The sequence below is a fragment of the Suricata suricatta genome, chromosome 12 (assembly GCF_006229205.1).
Source record: "Suricata suricatta isolate VVHF042 chromosome 12, meerkat_22Aug2017_6uvM2_HiC, whole genome shotgun sequence".
NCBI lineage: Eukaryota > Metazoa > Chordata > Mammalia > Carnivora > Herpestidae > Suricata > Suricata suricatta.
In genome coordinates, this window is record NC_043711.1 from 22,486,454 (window position 1) to 22,508,932 (window position 22,479).

Genomic DNA, 22,479 nt, shown 5'->3' on the forward strand with positions numbered 1-22,479 from the left:
GAGGGGGAGGCCTCTGAAAGACTCACTAAGAGCAATGCCCACCACACCAAGGATGGAACAGGGACCCTGGCATGCGAGATGCACTGAAAGAGGCCCACTGAGGACTGACTGACAGGGCCCTCGGCTCCGGCATCACCACAAAGCTGAGTATGGAGCAATGTGCCCATGGAGCATCTCATGCAGAGGCACCTTTTCGACAAAGACCCTTAAGAAATCTCAAAGTAAGGGTGGTAAAATCTCAGAAAAACAAAGCGCCAGGCTGCCTGTGGTTTATCGCACTGAGTAGTTGAGGCCCACAGTTCACAGAAGGCTCTGCAAGGGAATAAGGTAAATAAATTGATGTTATGTAGAAAAATGAGCAGACCACTTGTAATAGATGGCTAATTTCAGCATTAATTAGTCCTTGGTAATTACCAAATGATTGCTGATTCTGTTTTCTTACATGATCTATGAAGTCCAAAAAGGCACATTAAAGAAGAGAATAAACATTCAAGAGCTAGGGTTTAAAAGAAATAAAAGTGAGGGGAGGGAGGAGGGCAGGTGGCCATTCCAGAGAACGCAGAGGGCAAACTAGGGAAGCGCCTATGGTTACAGGCAAAGCGGCCAGCCCTCAGTGACTTCCTGCTATCCATCAAAAGGTACATTTGTTAACTAAAACTTATATGAAAACATTTTAAAACAAAAGAGAGCCTTTCAGAAAGTTTTTAGGTTTTAATGGATTGGGGCTAGATGATATATTTGTATTAAGCTTTCCCGTGTACATTATTAATAGTATTTTTACAATTTCAGCTTTCCTTACGTTTTATATATCTACATCCCTGGTCTGTGTTTGGAGATAGAAGTTAGACCAGCGACCTGTGACCTTTTCAGTAGATCTTTGGTGCTAATCATTGAGCAGTTCTCAGCAACTTCGGAGGAGAGCTACGCATTTCCCATCCCCATCCTCAAATTCTCAGTCACTGAGACACAAACAGCCCCTGAGGGGCACCCTCTTGGGGCAGAACCTCTGAGCAGCTGTGCCTGACCCTTCCCAATAGAGGGAGAGGCAGTGTCTTCTGTGGTGAAGAGCGAAGGTTTTAGAATAGGATGAACCCAAATTCGAATTGATCCAGGACAAATTACCGAGCTCTGTTTCCTGTCTATACAGTGAGACACGAGTTAGGCTGTTGTGTGGCCCAGGGGCAGGGAGATAGTCGGACCTCATGAATGTCCCTGCATTACTGTTGGCTCCCCCAGATGCCTGTGCTTGGTTCTGGGAATGCCACTCCAGACAAGATAGGCACCAGTTTTTTGTAACGTGTCATGGAGCTAATATTCCAGTGAAAGGGAACAGAGCAAACAAAGAAAGGGAAGGTGGAGGGAGTCGAGAGGAATGAGTTCAGGCAGCTCATCTCCAAATGGTAACAGAAGCCAGCCATGGTGAAATTGGATAAAAAGTGTGCTGGGCAGAAGGGGCGGCAAGTGAAAGGCCCGGGAGGTGGGGTGGCGATGAACATGGCCTGTGAGGGGAAGCAAGAGGCCAGTGATCCGAAACGGTGAACAGGGGTGGGAGCACAGAGGGGGTCCCATCGCTCAGGTGGGAAGGGCCCAGTTGATAGAGACTCTTGGTGGTCAGAATAAGAATTTGGATTTTATTCTAACTCTAAACAGAAGCTGTTTTAGGACATGAAGCAGGGGGTCAGCGATATGCTTTATACTTTGAGACATTCCATACAACTGCCGTGAGGAGTGTAGGTGACAAGGAGGGAGAGGCGTGTGAGGAGGCTCTGGCGGAGAGACGATGGAGTCTTGGGGTTGGCAGGGAGCCACAGAGATGGGACAGAGAATTTTAAATGTACTTTAGAGGCAGGGCCAGAGGAACACGCCATAGATTAGCTGTGGGGTGTGGTGAGGAAAAGGTGGCTATCAGAGATCATTCTTATGTTTTTGGCCTAATTGGGCAGTGGCGCCTTTTGCTAAGATGGGGAAGACCCACCAGGGGAGGAATGGGTTTGGACAGGGAAATCAGGAGTTGGCTTTGCACAAGTGGAGTCTGAGAATCCTGTTACTCATCCCCGTGGAGGTGTCAGGTATACAGTTGGCTATGTTTGTAGCTCTGGGGAGAAGCCAGCTTTTCAGAACTCTGAGTATGATAAGCAAGGCCAAGTGTGTATGGCGTCCCAGCTCAGTATCCTTCCAAATGTGTGATTTGTGTTTCCTTCCTACTCCCTCCTATGCTAATGATCTGTCTCTCCCATCCTCCTCCTTACATTCATTCCCTTCCTTCTCTTGGCCCTATTTTGGGAAACCCAAATCAGGGATTTTTACTGTTGGCTTTGAGCATCAGAATGAAAATACAGACAACTGAGAAAAATTCCTTCTAAGAGATGCTGTCTTCAGTGCACATTTGGCACAGGATCCCCAACTGGAATTGCCCCACACCATGAATTGTTCACCCGTGTGCCCTGATGGTCCAGAACTCTCCTTCTCCCTCAACATGACAACACTTCTCTTAGCTTGTCCCCTGTGCCGTGTTTGTGGCCCTAAGACCCTACCTTCAGAGCCCAAGTTTTGCCTGCGAGAGGAGAGATGAACTGTTTTCTGCTCAGTCACACTCTGATTGCAGTTGATGTACATGAAGGGATGATTGCATGAATGCTCTCTGTCACCCAGCAACCCTCTTTAATCGCCTTCCCCACCTTCCTCCAAGAAGGGGCCACCTGGAAGACTTGGGAGAGCATTGTCCCAGATGGATGTCCCTAACTGTAGTGCCGACCTCCGAGGGAGTGCCAAGGTGAACAGGGGCCCCCTCCCAGGCCACACGCTAGAACAGGCACTCATGGTCTGTGCCTTTGGGGCCCTGTTTCCCCTGGGCTGGGCAAGGCCCTGACCTGGACAGGAGTGACAATGCATGTTAATTAGCACTGTGCAGAGCTGTCATCAGGAAGCCCAAAGCCACATGGTCCCAACCTGGTTTGGGGTTGGCACGGCAAATTCTAACCAGCTGGCCTTTGTTTGGAAATGCCCTGGGAGGGTCCTGGCCCGTTCTGGACAACAGAAGGGCGGGCATTTCCATCCCCGGGGCACTGTTTGGAGGAGAGGTTCCACAAACACTGCACCAAGTGCTGTGATGGATCTGGCTTGGGGCACACACACCCTTCTCTGATTTGCTGGCAAGTAGCACGTGGCATGAGCTTAGTTGTAAGCGTCCTTATTTAAAGGTGTGGGGAGGAAACATACACTTTGTCCATCGGTGTCCCCTTTGTTAAAATTCTCCCATGACTACCTGCCTGGAAGATAAAGTCTAAACTCCTTTCCCAGGTCCTATTAACTGCACCCCTGCTCATCTCTGATCTTATAGCATCTGACCTCCAGCCCCCCTGCCGCCAGCTCCTTACTCCCGCCATTCTGAGCTATTTTCAGTTCCTAGAAAGGGCCTGACTCTCCCCTCAGGTCTTTACTCACACCCCTTCTGCTGGATACGGTCTCCCTCTAACCAACTGGGCCCTCACCTTCCAGGGGCCAGTTGCACTGACTGTTCCTCAGAGCAGCTGGGCTTGGTGGGCTGCCCCTGGTGTGGGTTTTAGCGTAATATTGACGGTGCTAGTTTGCAGCTGTCTGTTTACTCAGACCTGCCAGGCCCCAGGAGGCAGGTGTCGTGCTGACCTTGTTAATCCTTGCTTCTCCAGTGCTGGGCACCATGAACGTCTTACATAAATGTTTGAATGAAAGCCCCCAACTCTGGGGATCCGGACCTCACTTGGCTCATGCCTCCTCTTCTAACGTCTCCTAGCCCATGGCAAAGCCAACAGGACTCCTCGCTACAGAGGAATTCAAGATCAAAATGGTGTCCCATCCATGAGATGATAGCACTTTGAGGACTTTTTTTGTTACTTAGAAACCATGTCAACCCAGCATATTCAAAACACTGGTCTGGTAACCACGTGAAATGTGGGAGCCATAGCTTCCGCCTCCAACACACAAAGGGCAAAATTCTACTGGAGCAAAAGGAGTGGATAAAGAGACTCCTAACCCTGAGTGCACCTTCGGTATTTGCTGCCTGATACCTGTGAGAACATGGGTGAAGCATATCTCTTTCATCTGCCTCAGTCATCTTGTCTTTAAAGTAGGCACTTTATGCCCACTTCCTCATGTAAAGAACAAATGAGACAAAGCTTATCAAGTGTTCAGCAGATTTTATGCCCATTCACATTAGGCATAGCTATTGTTACAGTTATAAAAATGAGATGGTCTTTAAATGTTGTGGTTCATAGTTTCCCCATTGGAAATAAACTCACTAAAGTGAAGAGAAAAAAAAAAAAAAGCTCCAGAATGTCATGGAGAGAGGACTCCCATTTCTTACAGAGAAGGTGCATATGTATGTGTAAGTGGATGTGGATGTGTTGAAAAAAATCTGGGAGAACTTTCTCTATAGGGTTCACAGGGGCTTCCTCTGAGAGTGGGTTTATGGTTGATCTTATTTCTATTCCTTTTGCCTGATTATGTTTTCAAGATCACAAGAACACATGATGGTAGAGATGAGATACAGTGTTTAAAAAGGAAAGGAAAAGGGACGCCTGGGTAGCTCATTCGGTTGAGCATCTGACTCTTGATTTTGGCTCCGATCATCCTCTGTGCTGATAATGCAGAGCCTGCTTGGGATTCTCTCTTTCCCCCTCTCTCTGCCCCTTCCTCTCTTATGCCTTCTCTCTCTTTCTCTCTCAATATAAGTAAATACACATTTAAAAATAAATAAAAACATAAAAAGGGAAGGAAAAGAAATGAAAGAAGTTAACTAGAGGTCAAGAAGGCCTGGCATGTGCTTCCTCTGCAGTGTACTTCTTCCCCCTATTAAGCTTGGTGGTTTGTCTCGGCAGGATTTTTCACCCAGATCTCCACGTTGGCTGATGTGCAGGAAAATGTCATGGAATACCTGCACGTCCTCAGCCGGCCCAAAGTCATCGATCAGGAGCACGATGTGGTCTGGACAGAAGCTTACATCGATAGCACTGTGAGTCCCTGGGGCCCCTGGGGGAGAGCCTGGGGGGTTTCCTCTGAATTCCAGAAGACCGTGTTAACCTTAAAACTAAAACTCGCAGTTATTTGACCAGCAAAAATGGGTTTATTCAGGAAGAGCAAAGAATTTCAATCCAGGACGAACAAGCTACAGCAAAACCATAGGCAAGTTCTGCGTTATTTTATGAGAAAAAGGAGGAGTTTTGAACAAAAATCCACTGGAAAAAAACAAGAGTTCAAGGTGATGATGGTTTCCCATTGGCTGGGTTTCAGGAGTGCTTGCTTTCTTGTAGAAGATGCAACCCAGATCTCCTCCTGTTGGGACCTGTAACTAATGATCCTTTCTTGTTGAGTGGTCTTCTGTTGGGTCTGTAACTGAAAATTCTTTCAACCTGTCTTCCTTTCTAGCATCCAAGTCCACTTTCATGAGCCTTTATTTTATAAATTTTTACAATGGCTGTTCTATCACTCTTCCTCAATAATGGGGCTCGATGACATTTTCCCTGTGGTACTGTTGTGTTGGTCCCTGGGCAAGCAAGGTTGGTGAAAAATCATAATGTCAATGTAACCGGCCCTTTTGGAAGGGGTCTGGTCAGCACAGAAAAGTCGCTTTTTGCTGTGTCTTCTCTAGTTCCTTTGTTTTCCATCCCATGTGTGTACAGATCCTGTCAGTAGCAGTGAATATGGGCGTGGCTAGATTCAGTCCTAGCCAACCGAGGGGCCCGGTCCTGGTGGTGAATCTTGAGGTCTCAGCTTGCGAAGGTGACCGAAGTTTAGTTCCAACAGTGCATCGGATCCGCTGTAGAGGCCACAGCTGCATTCTCTTCCCAGAGACAAGCGAGAATATGCTTCAGTGGTGGCTGTACAGGCACCGGATTGATGTTGAAATTCTGGCCATGGGCTCATTCTAAAGCCAATTCCCAACAAAAAATACCCTGATGCTGAGTTAGTGTCAAAGGAGGAGCTTTGCCAATCATCTAGTAACTGCTCAATGGCCGGGTTTCTCGTGTAATTTCAGGGTGATTTTTCATAGTGATAATGAGTCTGATGGGAGTGGCATTTTTCATTTATTGATTGTAAATGTTCTCACAGGGCCTCTCTCCCGTCGTTTTTGTTGGGATTAACATCACATTAGTCACTGAAGCCCAGACACAGCTGTCCTCCGGAGTGATCTCAATGGCTGCGGTGGGCCGACTTTTCTCTCTCTGAGCTTTCTCATTCTTGCTGCATTTCTGGCAGCTACAGGCAGATGTAGGGCAGGAACAGCCTATGGGGGACACCGTAATGGCCTTCCCCCCTCGACGTAAAGGATACAGTGGGACCACGGAAATATGAATTGGTCAAGGAAGGGTATCCCTTCCCTGGGACAAATCTCCCAGCACAGAGATGGACGCTAAGCTGAAAAACCCTCTCTGGTTGCCAGGGAGACCTGGGGCATTGATCATTTTCAGAGTCTGACCCCAGTTTGGTTTAGAATCATGGCAATGAAGTAACTAAGCTGCCCTGTCTATGTGGGCACCGTACTAACAGTAATAGCCACAGCAATGGCCCTGAAGGTTTCATCTCTTCTGCATGGTTGAGTAAGGCAGGGAAAAGCCTTAAAGAAGAGCAGCAGTGTGACTATAGCCAAGAATAAAGTGAGCCAATCACCTAGTGGTTTTGTGTACAAACCCTGAACAACCAGTTTGATCGGGCATTTTATTTGTTTCATCAACTTAAGACATATAAAACAGCGCCTCTGTGATTAAAACACAGTGGTACCAGCACCTGAGAGACAGGTCAGTAGAATAGGAGGTCTAAGAAAAGGAATCCTACTACGTATGGAAATGCAGTATAGATAATGGTGGCATCTCAGATCACTGGGGTCGGGATGGTCTTCATGATAAATGCTTTTGAGAAAACTCGATAGCCATTTAGAAAAAGATGAAGCTAGTTCTATTTGTCACATCCTACCCAAGAAAGAAATCCAAGTGGATCAGTGATCCAAACTGTAAAAATCGAAATCATACAAGCACTTGAACAAAACCTGGATGAATCCTTCTGTAACCTGGATTCAGAGAAAATCTTTCTGACAATGACTCTAAAATCCAGATACAATGAAAATATTTATTTATTAACATAAATAAGTTTGACTCCCTAAAATAAAAACAAAACCAAATGAAAACCAACTTTTATATAAGTCAAAAACCACAATAAGCAAAGTCAAAGGCACAAGGTAACAGGAGAGAGAATATTTGCAACATAGAGCACACATTAATAACTTAATATATAAAGAACTTTTCAAAATCGAATGTAGAACCTTAATATTCCAATTTTTAAAAATGAACAATACATGAGCAGACAACTTGCAAAAGTATTAACAATGGCTTTTCAACATATGAAAGATCTATGGCTTCACTCATAGAAAGACAAGAAAAATGAAAATTACACTCTAGTGAAATATATAATTTGGCACCTATCAGAGTGACAAAAATTAAAAGCCTAACTGTACCCTCCGTTGGTGAGGCTGTGGGAAAAGGAATGCTCCTAGATCGTGTGTGGGGAAGGAATGGGGCAATTTCTCTGAAGGAAAATTTGCATCTATCCTTTGACCCAGAAACTCCACCTCTAGGAATACACTCTGAAGACGAACCTGCGGGAATATGAAAATCCACGTGCACAGGTTTGTCCCTTATGGGAATGCATGTCATTTCAAAACATTGAAAGTTACCTAAATACACAAGCATAAGAGAGGGATTATGATGAACTATGGTACATACACATCATGGGCATTAATGCAAAAAAACAAGAATTAGGATGATTTAGTTCTGCTGGTAGATAAAGAAAGATTTCCAGGATATACTGCCAAGTAAGAAGAATAAAATGTAAGAGTATAAAGAGAGTGACACCTTTTGTATAAGAAAGAAGATACATGTATTTATGTTTAATTTTACAAAAAGAAACACAGAAAGGATAAACCAGAAATCTGTGGAATCAGTTACCTATGAGAAGTGAGAAGAAGTTCAGAGAAGGAGATAGTGAATGGAGTGAGACACCTCTGGGTACACTATTTTGCACAGTTTGGACTTTTGAAAGCAGGTTGATGTCCTATGCATTCAAACATTACAATCAACAAGAATAGGGGGAAGCTAATAGTGAATGCAAAGAGAATCAAGGGAATCCAACTGCATTTCAAATGAACTAAAAATATTACCAAGAAAGGGGAGAAAAAGCAGTAAACTTCTGAATATAGTACTTATGCACATATTAAATCTTGAACAGACTACCCTCAGTCTAGATGGGAGAGAGAACTGGAAATAAACTTTCAGCTCCTTTTGGAGTCATGTGGTGTCACGTGGGCCTAGCAATTCTGAATCTAGTTTGTGAGTGTGGTAGGATCGAGCAAGCATGTTGGTGAGGAGCATAAGACAGATGCCTGCAGGGTGAGAGGGGACGGGAGGTCTCCGAATGAAACCCCAGCTCTGTCCCTTGAAAGGACCTGGAAACCCCAGTAGCAGTGAGCAAGCTCACCTAGAACCCAGATGGCTTCTGAAAAACATCCCCCACTGAAAGAAGTTGCTAATTCCAGAGCTTGGACAGGGAAGGTACCCCCTCAAACCCTTCCAAAAAGCCTGGAATATTTTATGTCAGAAACTAAGAAGTGCTCAAAAAAACAGTAAGATAATCTCAAAGGGACACAGGAGTCAGTATGAAGGGGCCCTCACTGGTCAACTCTGGGACAATTTGTGCCTCAAAATAAAAGGGACACTAATGGAGTATAACCTATGGAGTAAAACAGAAATCCATGTGTTCTTACTGATAGTGAACAGAGAAACGAATCTCAAAAAAAAAAGAACTAAATAGATGAGGTAGGCAGGCAGGGGTGTGGCATACAGTGCACTGCTGACTGATAAATATCAAGGGAGTCACGGAGATAGAAGCGCTTTCCTGCCATTTTATTAAGGACCAGTTAGGGAAAAGGTCCATCAGTGGAAGTTAAACCAAGGAGGGGATTTGGAGCAGGATTATTTCATGGTCTCCAAGATCTTCCCCAGAGATTTTTGACTAGGTGTGAGGGGGAAAAATAGTATTACACAGTGGGAGAATCCAAATAAAATCTGGAGTGGGTCATCAAAATTAGTGTCACTAGGGGCGCCTGGGTGGCTCAGTCAGTTAAGCGTCTGACTCTTGGTTTTGGCTCAGGTCATGATCTCACGGTTTGTGGGTTTTAGCCCCATGTCGATCTATGAGTGGACAGTACGGAGCCTGCTTGCGATTCTCTCTCCCTCTCTCTCTCTTCCCCTCCTCTGCTCTCTCTCTCTCTCTCTCTCTCTCTCTCTCAAAATAAATAAATAACCTTTAGAAAAATTAGTGTCACTAATGAGAAGCGAATGGGCATGGCATGCCTTTGGAGAAGACGCATCACACTTACAGAGTATGCCGGCTGGGGTTACATAACATGAAGGTTATGGTGGGGGACGGTCAGGGAAGAGGGCAAACCTTTTTATTAATATGATGTCTTGCTTTAGATAGTGCCAATCACTTAAATCAGTTGTTCTAGAGTTACTAAATTACATACACATGTGCATATATACATACGTGTATAGATACATTTACATATAAAAGGCAGTGTAGAGATCAAGAGAACCCATTGTTACTCCAGCTTCTCCATTAAAAATTCTCGACAGCAGAGGCAAAAAGCAAATGGTCTGGGAACATCTCTGGACATGCAGTTTCAGAGGAAATGTCTTTGAAGTCTTGTGCTTTATCTCCAACATTCTATAAAATTTGCGTTTCCATTCCCTAATCATCTTCACTTACTTTAAAAATAAAATAATACTTTAAGTGGCTCATAATTGAGTAAAATGGTATGCCAAGATACCAGAGCTCATTTACTCTACCTCTTCAAGAATCCTTTGCTAGGCATAAAACTAACACCTCTCTCCCCACCTCCCCCCATAATGAATGACAGCTCAGCACCACCTCTGTGCTTTCCAAGCTTCTGTCATGTCTTTGCCAATAGCCCTGAGAAATCATTCCCCCAGTAGAACATTCTGAGCGTCCCTTCTCCTCTTGGTGGGGCTAGGAAACCTGCTGGGTCGGGGAGTGGGGGACACTGGGGTTTCGATCTTCCTTCTTTCTGCTGCTGTCCAGTGAGGACACACAGCTGTTGCTCTCACGGCAGCATCTCTGGCCAGGAAGCAACAATGTCTTCAAACTCTATCTGGGTCTGGATTCTGCCCCCTGTTGTTTGTGTGTGGGCTCAAAAGAGGACTTACTTGTTGAACTTATTTGTAGAGTCGAAATTCTGAGATGAGCCCAACTTTGGAACCCCCCACAAGGGGAATGGCATTGGAGGTGGTGTCAGCAAGACAGGTTTGTGACCATCCTGACATGCAGGACAGTCCCAAGCCAGCATTGCACTAATATGTCCCATCATGGAGTAATGAAAGAGACCAAATTCAGAAGCCCTTGACATTGGGACCGGTGACACCATTTTCATAATGTTCTGATAGCATTGGCAGCTCTGGATTTTTTTTTTTTAGATTTAAGCATTTACAGTCTACTTAGTTTATTAATTGATAGCATTGAATTTATTAGAGTAGACTCGATTTGAATTCCATGCCTATACCATACTAGCTATGTGACCGTCAGCCAGTCACTTAGCTTCTTTGAGTATTGCTTTTTTCATTTATCACATGGGGCTAAAACCTGCCTTCCAGGGTTGACACTAAGGATTAAATGTCTGCGCATGGTGAGAACATAGTAAATGATACCTGTCATCCTTTCCCAAACCCAGGAAGTCCAGGGGAATTTTTCTCCTTGGCTATAGGAAGTTTTGGAAACGTTCTCCTTTTCTGGGCCGGGTCTCACATGGTAGCTCCAATATGGCTTATACCATTTTGATAATAGAATCTGGCACTTAAATACAATGAGTTCTTTGGAAGCACTGTTCATCTAGAGATGCACTTTAAATCCTTGGTATTCATCATTTCACTGTGATTACCTGCTGTGGGTGGGGCATTAATGTCTGGGGATGATGTCTGAGGTCACTGTCCCCAAGAAGGACTAGCGGCCATGCTGCACCATCCAGGCAGAGTCCCCGCGGCCTCATGGAAGTAAGTACTGGTCGATTGCCCAAGGCAAGGGAAATATGGTAGGAGCTCTCTTAATTGGCTACCAAATAATGGGCACGATGCCCACTCTTTGCTCTGAAAAGTTTGTGCCTTTTGCCCAAAACACACAGGACATTGGATCTGGAGACCATACTGGTACAAGAAGTTTATACACAACTGTTCCAAGTTGAGTTGGAAGCTTACTCGAAGTTAATTGTCTTCATACTCAGACTTCCCAAACCTGTTGATGCCAGTTGAAATTTTATCATAACTGTATAAATTAATTAAATATTATTGAAACCCATAACTTGTGAGGGTTAAAAGAAAATTGTTACTTCTGTGAAGATGTAAATGAATGCAAAGACTCTAAAGAAAATTGCTAAAAATTTCTGGTATGTCAGCTGTGGGCAACACATCTGTAAGACTGGGGAGAAATAGCCTTCCACACATTCAGAGGAAATGAGCACTTAGTTATTCTTTTCTTCTTTCTTCCTTTCTTTCTTCCTTCCTCCCTGCCTCCCTCTATTTCTTTCTCTCTCTCCCCTTCTTCTTCCTTTTCCTTCCTTCCTTTCTTCCTTTCCATTAAGGGTAAGTTTACCTTGATTTGTTTGTTCTATCTTAGGTTGATATGGCAGGTTTGGTGGCTGGGTTAGCATCTGCTTTCTATCTTACTGCCTCTTGGTAGGCAATACCAAGTGGCCTCTGGGAACTGTGAGCTCTGTGGACAGTGACTGACCAAATACAGAGAGGAGGGCAACTGGTGCGTGCACAGTTTTGATTTCCAGCTAGAATGACCCACATGTTCTTGTGACGTGGGTCAGCATCATGGGGACAGCTGTGTTAGTTTTTATTGCTGGGTAACAAATTAGCACAAACAGCAGCTTAAAGTAACACAAATGCATTATCTCAGGGCTCCTATGGGTCAGGAGTATGGGCACAAGGTAGCTCAGACCCTTGGCTCCCGGTCTCCCAAGGCTGTAGTTCTCTGCAGCTCAGGGCCTCTTCCAAGCCCACTCAGATTGTTGGCAGATTTTGTCCCTTGCAGTTATAGGACTGAGATCCCAGTTTTCTTGCTTGCTATCACCTGGGGATTGCTCTCAGCTCCTAGAACCCAAAGTTCCTGCCACATGGCCGGTGACAGGCAGTTCACACAATGCTGTTTGCTCTTTTCCGGACCAGCAAGAGCTCATCTCTCTAAAGCTGCACCTGCTTTGATTATGTCAGTCCCACCCTGGATAATATGTCCTTTAATTATCTCAGAGTCAATTGATAGTAACCTAATCATGCTAATGAGATCCCTTCATACTTAAGGAGAGGGAATTTTAAGGGTCATGTACCTCCCATGGCAGAAATCCTGAGAGCTGTCTTAGAATGCTGCCTATTGCAACAGACTCTCCCCACATGCTGTGGTCAGAGAAGGAGAGATCGTGCTGGAAGGAAGTACAACCACCACCTTCTCCTTCCTGCACACCCTCTGTTAAGAGCAGGTCTCAAGACAGCCATTCTGCTCTTTGTCATAAGACTGCTGCTTACCACTAGTGTCTCAAGCGGCCTTGCGTCTCTTTGTGACATTGTAGTCTGAAAGTGGCTTTGATTAGTTTTGGACTCAGATACAATTAACCAGACCCTGCTGATTAATATCATTACCAAATACTAAGGGAAGTATTTGTTGATTATCTAGTAAGTATAGACACGATTCTGCAAGTTTGCTTAGCATGGTCTTAAAAGCTTTCTTTCTCTTTAATTATCTGGAGGTTAAGGCAAAAGAAATTCCTGTTTGCTTGACTCATCATCATTATGGCTGAAGACCCAGCAGCAATAAATATAATTATGTAATTGATTTAATACTTAAATGAATAGCTTAAAATGACAGGTGGGTGGTGTACTTTCCCTTTTTATTAATTGTGTATTGATTAATACAGTTCGGGGTCTGGACAAGCTAAAGATAAAAGTCTGGAAAGACTAAGTATAGATTCTTGCACATGAGTCAAGGATTGAATTTAAGCCTGATCTAGAATTGAGACTGACAAAATTTTCCTTTCAGCGCCCGTCTTCTCTGCTGATTACTACCCATCTGATTAAATATTCTGTTTCCCGCCTGGCTGTTCTATTCAATTTGCTTTCCCGGTGAAGCCCAAATAAATGAATTAATGTTAACAACGTTAATTATGTTTAATCTAATAAGATCTCATGTATTAATTGACAAAACAGCAAACACCAGAATTCTGAAATTCATGGGCTTCTTATCGGAATACAAGTCATGCACAGTCATTATCTCTTAGGTGCAGAGCAAAAAATCATTAACAATGGAATTTGTTCCATTTTGTAAGCAAATGACTTGTGCTTTCCAGTTGGGACTTAATCATCTTGGGAATGCTACCCAACTTGCTGTGCAGGGTAGATGCTGCATTAAACCGAGGAAGCATGGGCATCCCTGATCAACCCCTCCAGGGAAATTTACACAGACCGCGGGGACAAGCAGAAGGGAAGCAAAGAAGTCTTTTAGAAACAGTGGGAATGTGACCATTTAAAATAATGAGAATTCATTACCAAGCCCTCCTGCCCCTCCCTGTTGCTGGTAATGCAATTCAGTATGCAATTTGTAGGAACTTTCAAACCAATTTAGTTGCATTTGCAAATTGGACGTGTATCCTTCCCCCTCACCCCCCACTAAGTCCAACTTGGAGAAAATGGTTTGCATTTGATAGATTGCACGTTTGTTTCAGTTTCTCATCTAGGAATGGTACCTAGGCCATTTAGGAGTCGTTTGGGTGATTGCCTTAAGCTACATCGTACTGCCTAGAAGCAATTACTCAGGAGGTCAATGCCATCATAAGGAAGTTGTTGGGGCTTGGAAACGGAATTTACAGTATTTTCCCAAGACACCGCTGCATATCAAAGGAGTTCAAATCGTCAAAACAGAAAGACACACGTATAGAGAAACATAAACCATCCTGCTGGGTCGTGGAACGGAGAATGCCATCTGCATTACATGGCATGGAGAAAACTGATTACGTTGGGACCTCTATTTCATAGCAGATGGGTTCATTAAATTTAATAGCCTCCAGAGCCTTTAGAAACCGTGTTAAAAACATGTGGAGCATGCTGTGACACTTCACTTCTGCCCCCGCAGTCATTATAACTCTGGCACAGACTATAAATATTATAGTACTTTATTTCCATTGAAACAGATTACTATTATAATTATTTTTTGCCAGGAGATGGTGATGTTAGAAAGAGTGCATTCTGATTTCTAGTGCCATTCATATTTATCCAAATATTTTCCTTTTCCATTTGATTCTAGATTTCTCTATTAAATAGTGGTGTTGGGGTTTTTTGTTTGTTGTTTGTTGAGCTCAGCCTTGTTTTTTTCTTTGAGTTCTTGTTGTGAAATTATGAAAGTATAACTACTATCTTTAGAAAAGCTATTCTGATACGTTATGGATGATTATGGATGACTGTCAACTAAGAGAAAAGCTTAGAGCTGAAAATGAAAAAAAATAGTTTTTAAGAGGGTTTTTTTTAGATTTTTAGATTTACAGTTGTTTCTGATATTATGGTATAATAATTTGTAACTGTCCCTAAAGAAAGGACAGGCTCTAGAAATAGATAAGACCTTATAGAAATGGATAAGACCATTAAGCCTGAATAATCATTTAGCATAATAGATTATTCAGTATTCTTTGTTTACAAGTGATAGCACTTAACTCAAAGTAGCAAAGGTCAAAAAGGGAATTTGTGGACTCTTTGGAACCAAGGTGTCTGTGTGGTTCTGTCTCGAGACATGACTAACTTCAGGAATCACTCCTGTGTTTTTAAGTCCAGTGAATCCTGTGAATTGTTTGATTTCTTGGCTTAATTCTCAGGCAGGCCATTTCCCACTCTCCAGGGTGATAAACGACCTCCACCATCCACCAGCTTTCATTGTTTGATACCCTTGATTTCTTCCTTTCTCTTCCAGCATCTATATCGAATCCATAACAGGTACGTTTGGGTCGCAACCCCATTCTGAGAGGTGAGGTGGAGCTAACTGATGACTGGAATTTCACGGAGTGGGGAAGAAACCCGCCCCAAAGGTAGTTTCTGCTGGGAGGGCAGCAAGGTACCAGAGTCTGCGTGGGCCTTGTCTGTAGAACCCCAAATGAATCCATGCCCAAGATCATGTGTGCCATCAATATGATATTCATTATGGTGCCATGTTTTCTTTTTTTAAGTTTATTTGCTTATTTATTTTGAGAGGAGGAGGGACAGAGAGAGGGGCGGGGGGAGAGAGAATCCCAAGCAGGTTTCATGCCGTTAGCTCAGAGCCCGATATAGGGCTGTGTCATGAACCACGAGTTCATGACCTGACCCAGAATCAAGAGTCAGACACTTAACTGACTGAACCACCCAGATGCCCCTATGGTACTGTGTTTTTAAGCAATAGAGCTCTTTGTCTTGTGGAATGTTTCCATGGACACTTGGTGTATAATACATCTAGACGCTAAGCTACTCTAGTGGACATGGGGAGTTGGGACATGCAGCCCCGGTTGATTGGCCACTTCCTGAATGCCTAGGGAAGCTCCAAAGCACTGTTTTGCTTCTCCTTGGCACCGTGGAACGTAGATAGTATTCTGAGTAATCAGTGATTCAATCTCTGAAAATGGCAAAATGGAATTCTCTGCTGTGGATTATCTGCTGTGACCCTAAGCTTATATCAGGATACTGGGTTGGGTCCAGTTAGGAAAGATGGTTATGGGGATTGGAAGGTTGTGCCCGTGGTTTTATTGAAAACCAAATTGCCTGTGCTTTTCCCCTCAAATATTTTATTTATTGTTGAGAGAGAGAGAGAGATTGAGCAGGAGAGGGTCAGAGAGGAAGGGAGACACAGAATCCGAAGACAGGTTCCAGGCTCTGAGCTAGCTATCAGCACAGAGCCTGACATGGGGCTCTTACCCACAAACTGTGAGATCATGACCTGAGCCGAAGCTGGACGCTCAACAGACTGAGCCACCCAGGCGCCCAAAATATCTGTATTTTTATACAGAACTCTGGAGACCAGTTCTCTTGGCAACCCTCATTCCTGGGCAGGACTCTCCAAGTCCAGCTTAACATGATATTCCAATTCAAAGCCAACAGAGATGGACTCGGTGTTTGTGATCTGAGTTGATGTCTGAGCAAATTGCGTAACTTACTCTAGCCCACCATCCCATTGAGGTCAGATGTCTACCACTTATCCAGTCAGCTGTGGCTAGGGAAGGGGCGTATCAGCCAGAGCTGTGGATCACATATTCTGTAGAAAAGATTTATAAGCAAGAGGAAATGACCAGAGTCTGGAGGAGGTGGGATTTCTAGACCTCTGTCTTTCTACCCATGGCTTCTGTAGGTTGCATCCCCAACTAGGTTCTAATACTAACTCTCAGTACCAAGTCTTCATTCCTCTTCTCTGAGCCCCAGGCTCGTGGCTTCCTTTTAGTTCCAGCTGCTCCAAGTATCCCCCAGTCCTTTCCTTGCCTCCCACGTCTTGACATTGCCCTTTCTCCATCCACCCGTCTGCTACATGGGAGATAGGAATCCCTCTCCCTTGTGCCTTTGAGAGCTGAGGGAGGTATTTTGGCCACCACAACTAAATCTGTGCTTATGTTTTCCCCCTTAATGGCCCAAATATTTGGGCAACTTAGATTCTCAGAGCTGATTCTCATGCACTGACCTGGTTTAAACTAAAACGAATGCATTCCTCTTATTACCAGCATGAAGAACAATTAAAATAATCCCAGAGAAGCAGCCTGTGGTTTGATATCAGCTGCCAGTTTCTCTTCTCTTGCTGTATACAGAATTTTCTCCATGTAAAAGATGTAATTCTTCTACTCTCATTCCATAGGGATTGCTGTGCCAGATGCAAATGTATTGTCTATGTGACCATGGCTCATAGATGAGAGTATTTCACCTAGCTGGGCTCTTCAACTGCTTTTAATGAAGCATGCAGAAGACCATTCTTGTGCCTCCTCTTGACGTTAAAAGATTATTCCTTCCTGGCTGTTCACACCTGCCTGTGGGTGAACAGCAACTGGGTGCTCCTTCAGCATTATTCTGCTGATGATACACACTACTGTTAAATGTCCAGACCAAGCAGGATGCTCAATGCCTCGGGGGAGATTCTCTCTTGCTCTGAACAAAGAAAGGAAAAACAAAGACATGGTTTATTCAGGCAAAGGGAACATGTTTTCAAATCAATTCCCATTATGTTTACTCAGAAAATCCGGAACAATTAACATCTTTGCTGGCTGAGGGAAACAACTGTTCAGCACCCTTGTAATTGATTTCTCTTCTAAAGCAGTCACACAGACAGTGACCCAAGAGGAAGCAGGAACACATACTCTTCCCAGTCTCTTTCTCTCTTACTGAGCACCATGTTACGAAGCATTTGTTTCCATGTGAAGGATCCTTCTTTGAGGACAGATTCAAATGCACTGCTTGTTCATCAGGAACCCCCCATGGTATCCCAAGAAGGGACCCATGGGCAGGACTGTCCTCACACATTACAGGACCATCCTGAGGCTAAATTAGATGACTCCTCCTGTCTGCCTTAGGAAAGTATTTCAAGGCCCAGCTGGAAAGTGCCTCACCAGTGGCTGAGCTGTGTTAGCTATCAGCCTGTAAGTTACAGGATCTAACATGTGGATCGACTCACCACTGGCTCAGAACCCTCCAGGAGAACCTAAATTTGAATCACTTGATAACCTGACCTCTGTTCACCTGTCAGTCTTCTCTTTCAACCTGGCTTTTCTGCATTCAGTGCAGCCTCACCCTACCCACAGGTTCACAGTTTTAAGATTTTCTTCCTAACTGCAAGAAAGCAGCCTCCTCCCCCTTCCGAGCTTGGAGACTCTGGGCTTATCCCTCGCTTTCAGTTCCATCCCTGTCTCCTCTGGGAAGCATCTCCCAAATTCCTCAGATCCACCCCCAGTCTCAAATTGCGCTTTTGTGATATGCTCTTTTTGTTAATGTTTATTTATTTATTTAGTTTGAGAAAGAAAGAAAGAGAGCAGGGGAGGGGGCAGAGAGAGGGGAGGAGAGAATCCTAAGCAAGCCCCGCGCTGTCAGTGCAGAGCCTGACACAGGGCTTGATCCCACAAACCATGAGATCATGACCTGAACTGAAATCAAGACTCTGTGGCTTAACTGACTGAGCCACCCAGGTGCCCAGGTCTTGTGATGTGTTCTTAAAGCATTTAGCACCATCTTAGAATCTTATACTATATAAAAATTTACATATGTATATATTTTTTATCTCACTGAACTATAAACTCTTTGAGGAAGTGGATGATGTCTGTTCATTTGGATATCTTCAGGATGGGGTTGGGCACATAGTAGGTGCTTTAAAAAGACTTATATGAGTCTCATAGAATCACACCTCAAGACTGGAGAGCATCTGACAATATCTATGTTTTTAGGTGATAGGTAAGACTGGCATCATTTCTAGCATTTCATGGAGCATGCTTCATACTTGCTCAAGGCCAAGTTATATATGTGCTATAACTTGTTACATATATAAGTGGGTTCACCTTCACCATGTGACTGGAATCTCTTTCAGGTACTCAATACAACCAACCCAAGGGAGCATTCCCTACATCCCTCAGAGAGGTCTCAATTCATGTGTCCATGCTTTGAAGAGCTAGGGTACTAGCACTCTGAGTGGGAAAGGTGGTTTAATATCAGCTTTGTCATTGTTAAGATGAAATTGATGGCACGTTTACTATATACATTTCTTTGCTACAGAACTTGCCTCCTTCTAAAATATAAGGGAATTTTTAAAAAAGGCTTTGGCACTATCACAATTCTATCTCATTGTTGGATACGTAATGGGCATTCAGAAAATCCTTAAAAAGAATCCTTTACATTTGTTTTTCATTTCCTGGCTTTCGATGTGCTCGCCTGTATGTTGCCTGTAAGTGGCTTACCATGGGCAACAGAGCCTCATCATTGCTCACCAGTTTTCCTCAACCTCAACACATCAGTCATGCTGTTCACCTTTTTGTTGCTTACACATCCCCAAACTCGCCCTCCTCGGGGCTTTTGAATATGCTTCTCCTCCTGAACGGGCCTCCCTCTCTGCCCCTTTATGGGGGAGAGGTTCTTTCCCATTCTCTATGTCTCAGCCAAAATGCCAGTTCTCCTGTACCCATTAACTTTCATCTCAGGTCCCTATTGCTTTTCTTTGTAAAAATTGTGATCGTTTATTAACTGTTCTAATTATTTCAAAGTACTTTAATACTTTCTCCTCTTTGAAAATTCTTTTTGGGGAGCACCTGGGTGGCTCAGTCTGCTAAGTGTCAGACTTCGGCTCAGGTTGTGATCATGCAGTTCGTGGATTTGAGCCTCACTTTGGGCTCTCTTCTGTCAGTATGGAGCCCACTTCGGATCCTCTGTCCCCTCTCTCTGCCCCTTCCCTGCTCGTTCTGTCTCTGTCTCTCAAAGATAAACATTAAAAAAAAATCTGTTTGGTTTGTCTTCCTAAAAGTAGCATAAGGATTGGGGAAGAGTCTATCTTGTGGCCTTGCAACCTAGTTCTGTGCCTGGCACATAGTACCACACGCTCACTGTTAACTCAGTGAAATCAAGTAGCTTGTTGCTCATCATAAAACACCAATCTCTTTTTAGTACTCTAGACTATATTTCTCCTAAAAACATAAAACAAGACACCAAGACATAGGGAAGAAATAGCAAAGAATATTGGCTACAAAAGTTGATGGCTGTACCAAGTAGACTTTAAAATATTGGGGCACGTGGGTGACTCAGTCGGCTAAGCAGCCGACTTTGGCTCAGGTCGTGATCTCGAGGTTCGTGGGTTCAAGCCCCACGTCAGGCTCTGTGCTGACACCTCAGAGCCTGGAGCCTGCTTCGGATTCTGTATCTTCCCTGTCTGCCCCTCCCCTGCTTGTGCTCTGTCTCTGTCTCTAAAAAATTAATAAAAACATTAAAAAAGTTAAAAATAAAATAAAATAAAATCTGTCCCCAAAATAGAGCTGTCATGTTTGTCAAGTTCAGGTCTGACGCAGCTGGCTTCTATGAATGCCAGCCTCATCTGCTCAGCGGCAGTCACTGATTTTAGATGCAAGAACAGGGAACTTCAGGCGTAAAGCAGATTTCTGCAATACTCCCTTTCTATGCATGTTGTTAGAAGCAGTGTATTGAGGAAAGGGTTGATTGCTTAAGGCGCTTTGTTTATACCACATTACTTAGGTCTGATGGAAAAGTTCCTAACGGCGGTTTTCTTGCTAAAGATACGGTCTATGGATGAAGAGTGGAATGTAGGGCATCATCATAATTTAGGTGGACTCCAAAGAAATTTGATATTGGGAGAGGCTGGGAAAAATATTCAGGTCCGTGGAGCTTCTTTAGCATTAGCATTCAATTCTCCATCAAAATATAAATGCTGTCTGCTTTTAATTACCATCTTTATTCAGGCCAAGTTAATTACTCTGGGCCAGACTGGAAAGGAAAATTCCCAGAAAGTCTGATATGATAGAACCATAGTGTATTTTCTGAAGAAGATGCTGAAAAATCCTTAATGAATTACTGTTTCAATATAACTTTTGCAACAGAATACTAACGGAATGAGAGGGGGAGGAAAACGGAGACTTTTGGCAGCTGTTCACCATCACAGCACTTGACAATCTGCTTCTTATTTAGTTTTCTGTTATGTAAAAGCCTGGAATTCTCAAGCTAAGAAATATTGATCACCGCATGACAATACATTTGTAACAAACCGTATTGTGTTGAAAAAGCTCTCCTTTTAAAGTGAGATTTCTGACTCTATTTTGTTATTAAAATGTGTGGGTCTTTTTACTTAGAAAATAATGTGGTTTTGTTAAACATAACTTATTTAAAGGTTAAAATAATCTTAATTTTAACTATTAATATTATTAAGAACAGATTTTCAACCAAGTTCAACTGAATGCGAACAAGGATGAACTTGGAAAGGCAGATTGGTGGCTGGGAATGTAGGGATGCCTTGAGAGCTGGGTCTTGGCCACAGTGAATACGTTCACAGCAGCCCTTTGCTATGCTGGCAGCGCCATACATTTTTGTAAGGTCTATTGATTTCCCCAGACCTCATGGAATCTAGATCAAGTCTGTCAGTTTCCCGTTTCTCTTGCGATGAAAATCCAACCGAGGGCTGAATTAGGAGCACTGAGGGTGTCTGGGCTTCATGGCCCTCGTATCCAGCTGAGCTGCTGCCTCTCTGTGATGTCAGTAGACAGGGAGTCTACTCTTGGGCCAACATCATTTTGGGAAGCTTATGAAACCAAATGTACAGTTACCTAGTTTATTAAGCAAACACCTACTAAGCTGAGGGTCATTCCCTGTGCTAGGCAACAGAGTGTCATTTTTAGGAAATACAGTTTAAGTCTCTGAAGTGAATAATCCAAGCCAATCGGGTAATTTTAAATTATTAGATGTATTTTAAAGCTGCTGGTAGCTTCCAGCTTGTAGTGGCAAGGCCTGTTGTCTTTCTTGCAATCTTATTATCATGTTATGGTGAACACGAGTCCCGGGCAAATTCTGCCATCCCTGCAGACATTGATTAACATCACGCACCAGTCAATTAAGTGTTCCGGAAGCCCCAGGAAGTCCCTGATCTTGATTTCTTCAGATGTTCTGCTGGGATCTTGCATTGGAACAAACGTGTTCTTTGCAGGTGTCAGTTAACCTCCTGTTTGGAGCCAGGTGACTGGGAAGCCTGAGGCAGCAGCCGAAGGCCAAGACTGTTCAACAATGAGACCTGCCATGCTTCCTCAAGATGGAGGCAACTGAGTTCCCAAAACCCTATGTGGGCTGACGCAGAGGAAGGCGGGGTTTCTGCAGTCTGTTAACCAATCCAAATAGAGTGCACATCTCCAACTCCCCAGTGAAAGATCCTTTCTAATATCCATTGTTTTGGCAATTGACAAAACCTCCACTGTTGGCCACAGATAAATGGCTCTAGCACATGTTGCCTTAAGTACTAGCCGGACTATGTATTTCTGATTAAGGCAGTTGACTTCCTCTACGACATAGATTAACATCTGGGGTGCCTGGGTGGCTCAGTCAGTTAAGCATTCCACTCTTGGTTTGGGCTCAGTTCATGATCTCAGGGTTCGTGATTTCAAGCCCTGTATCGACTCTGCGCTGATGGCGTGGAGTCTGTTGGGATTCTCTCTCTTCCTCTCTCTCTGCCCTTCCCCTGCTCGCTCTCTCTCTCAATAAACATTTTTAAAAATCAACATATGCACTTACATCATCTCTGCTAAAGTATTTTACAGTAAATTACCTGCCACACGATAGTGTTACATACAGTTGACCCTTAAACAGTGTAGGGTTAGAGGCATCAACCCCTGTGTAGTCAAAAATCCATGTATAACTTTTG

General features: G+C 43.8%; 1 protein-coding gene across 1 annotated transcript in view; it reads left to right on the forward strand.

The window, feature by feature from the left end:
- CACNA2D3 (calcium voltage-gated channel auxiliary subunit alpha2delta 3) overlaps positions 1-22,479 on the forward strand; it is an 833,443-nt gene that overhangs the window by 551,578 nt on the left and 259,386 nt on the right. The window contains exon 15 of the mRNA XM_029917881.1: positions 4,857-4,990. Within this exon, the coding sequence (XP_029773741.1) occupies positions 4,857-4,990 (134 nt within the window). The remainder of the gene's footprint in view (positions 1-4,856; positions 4,991-22,479) is intronic.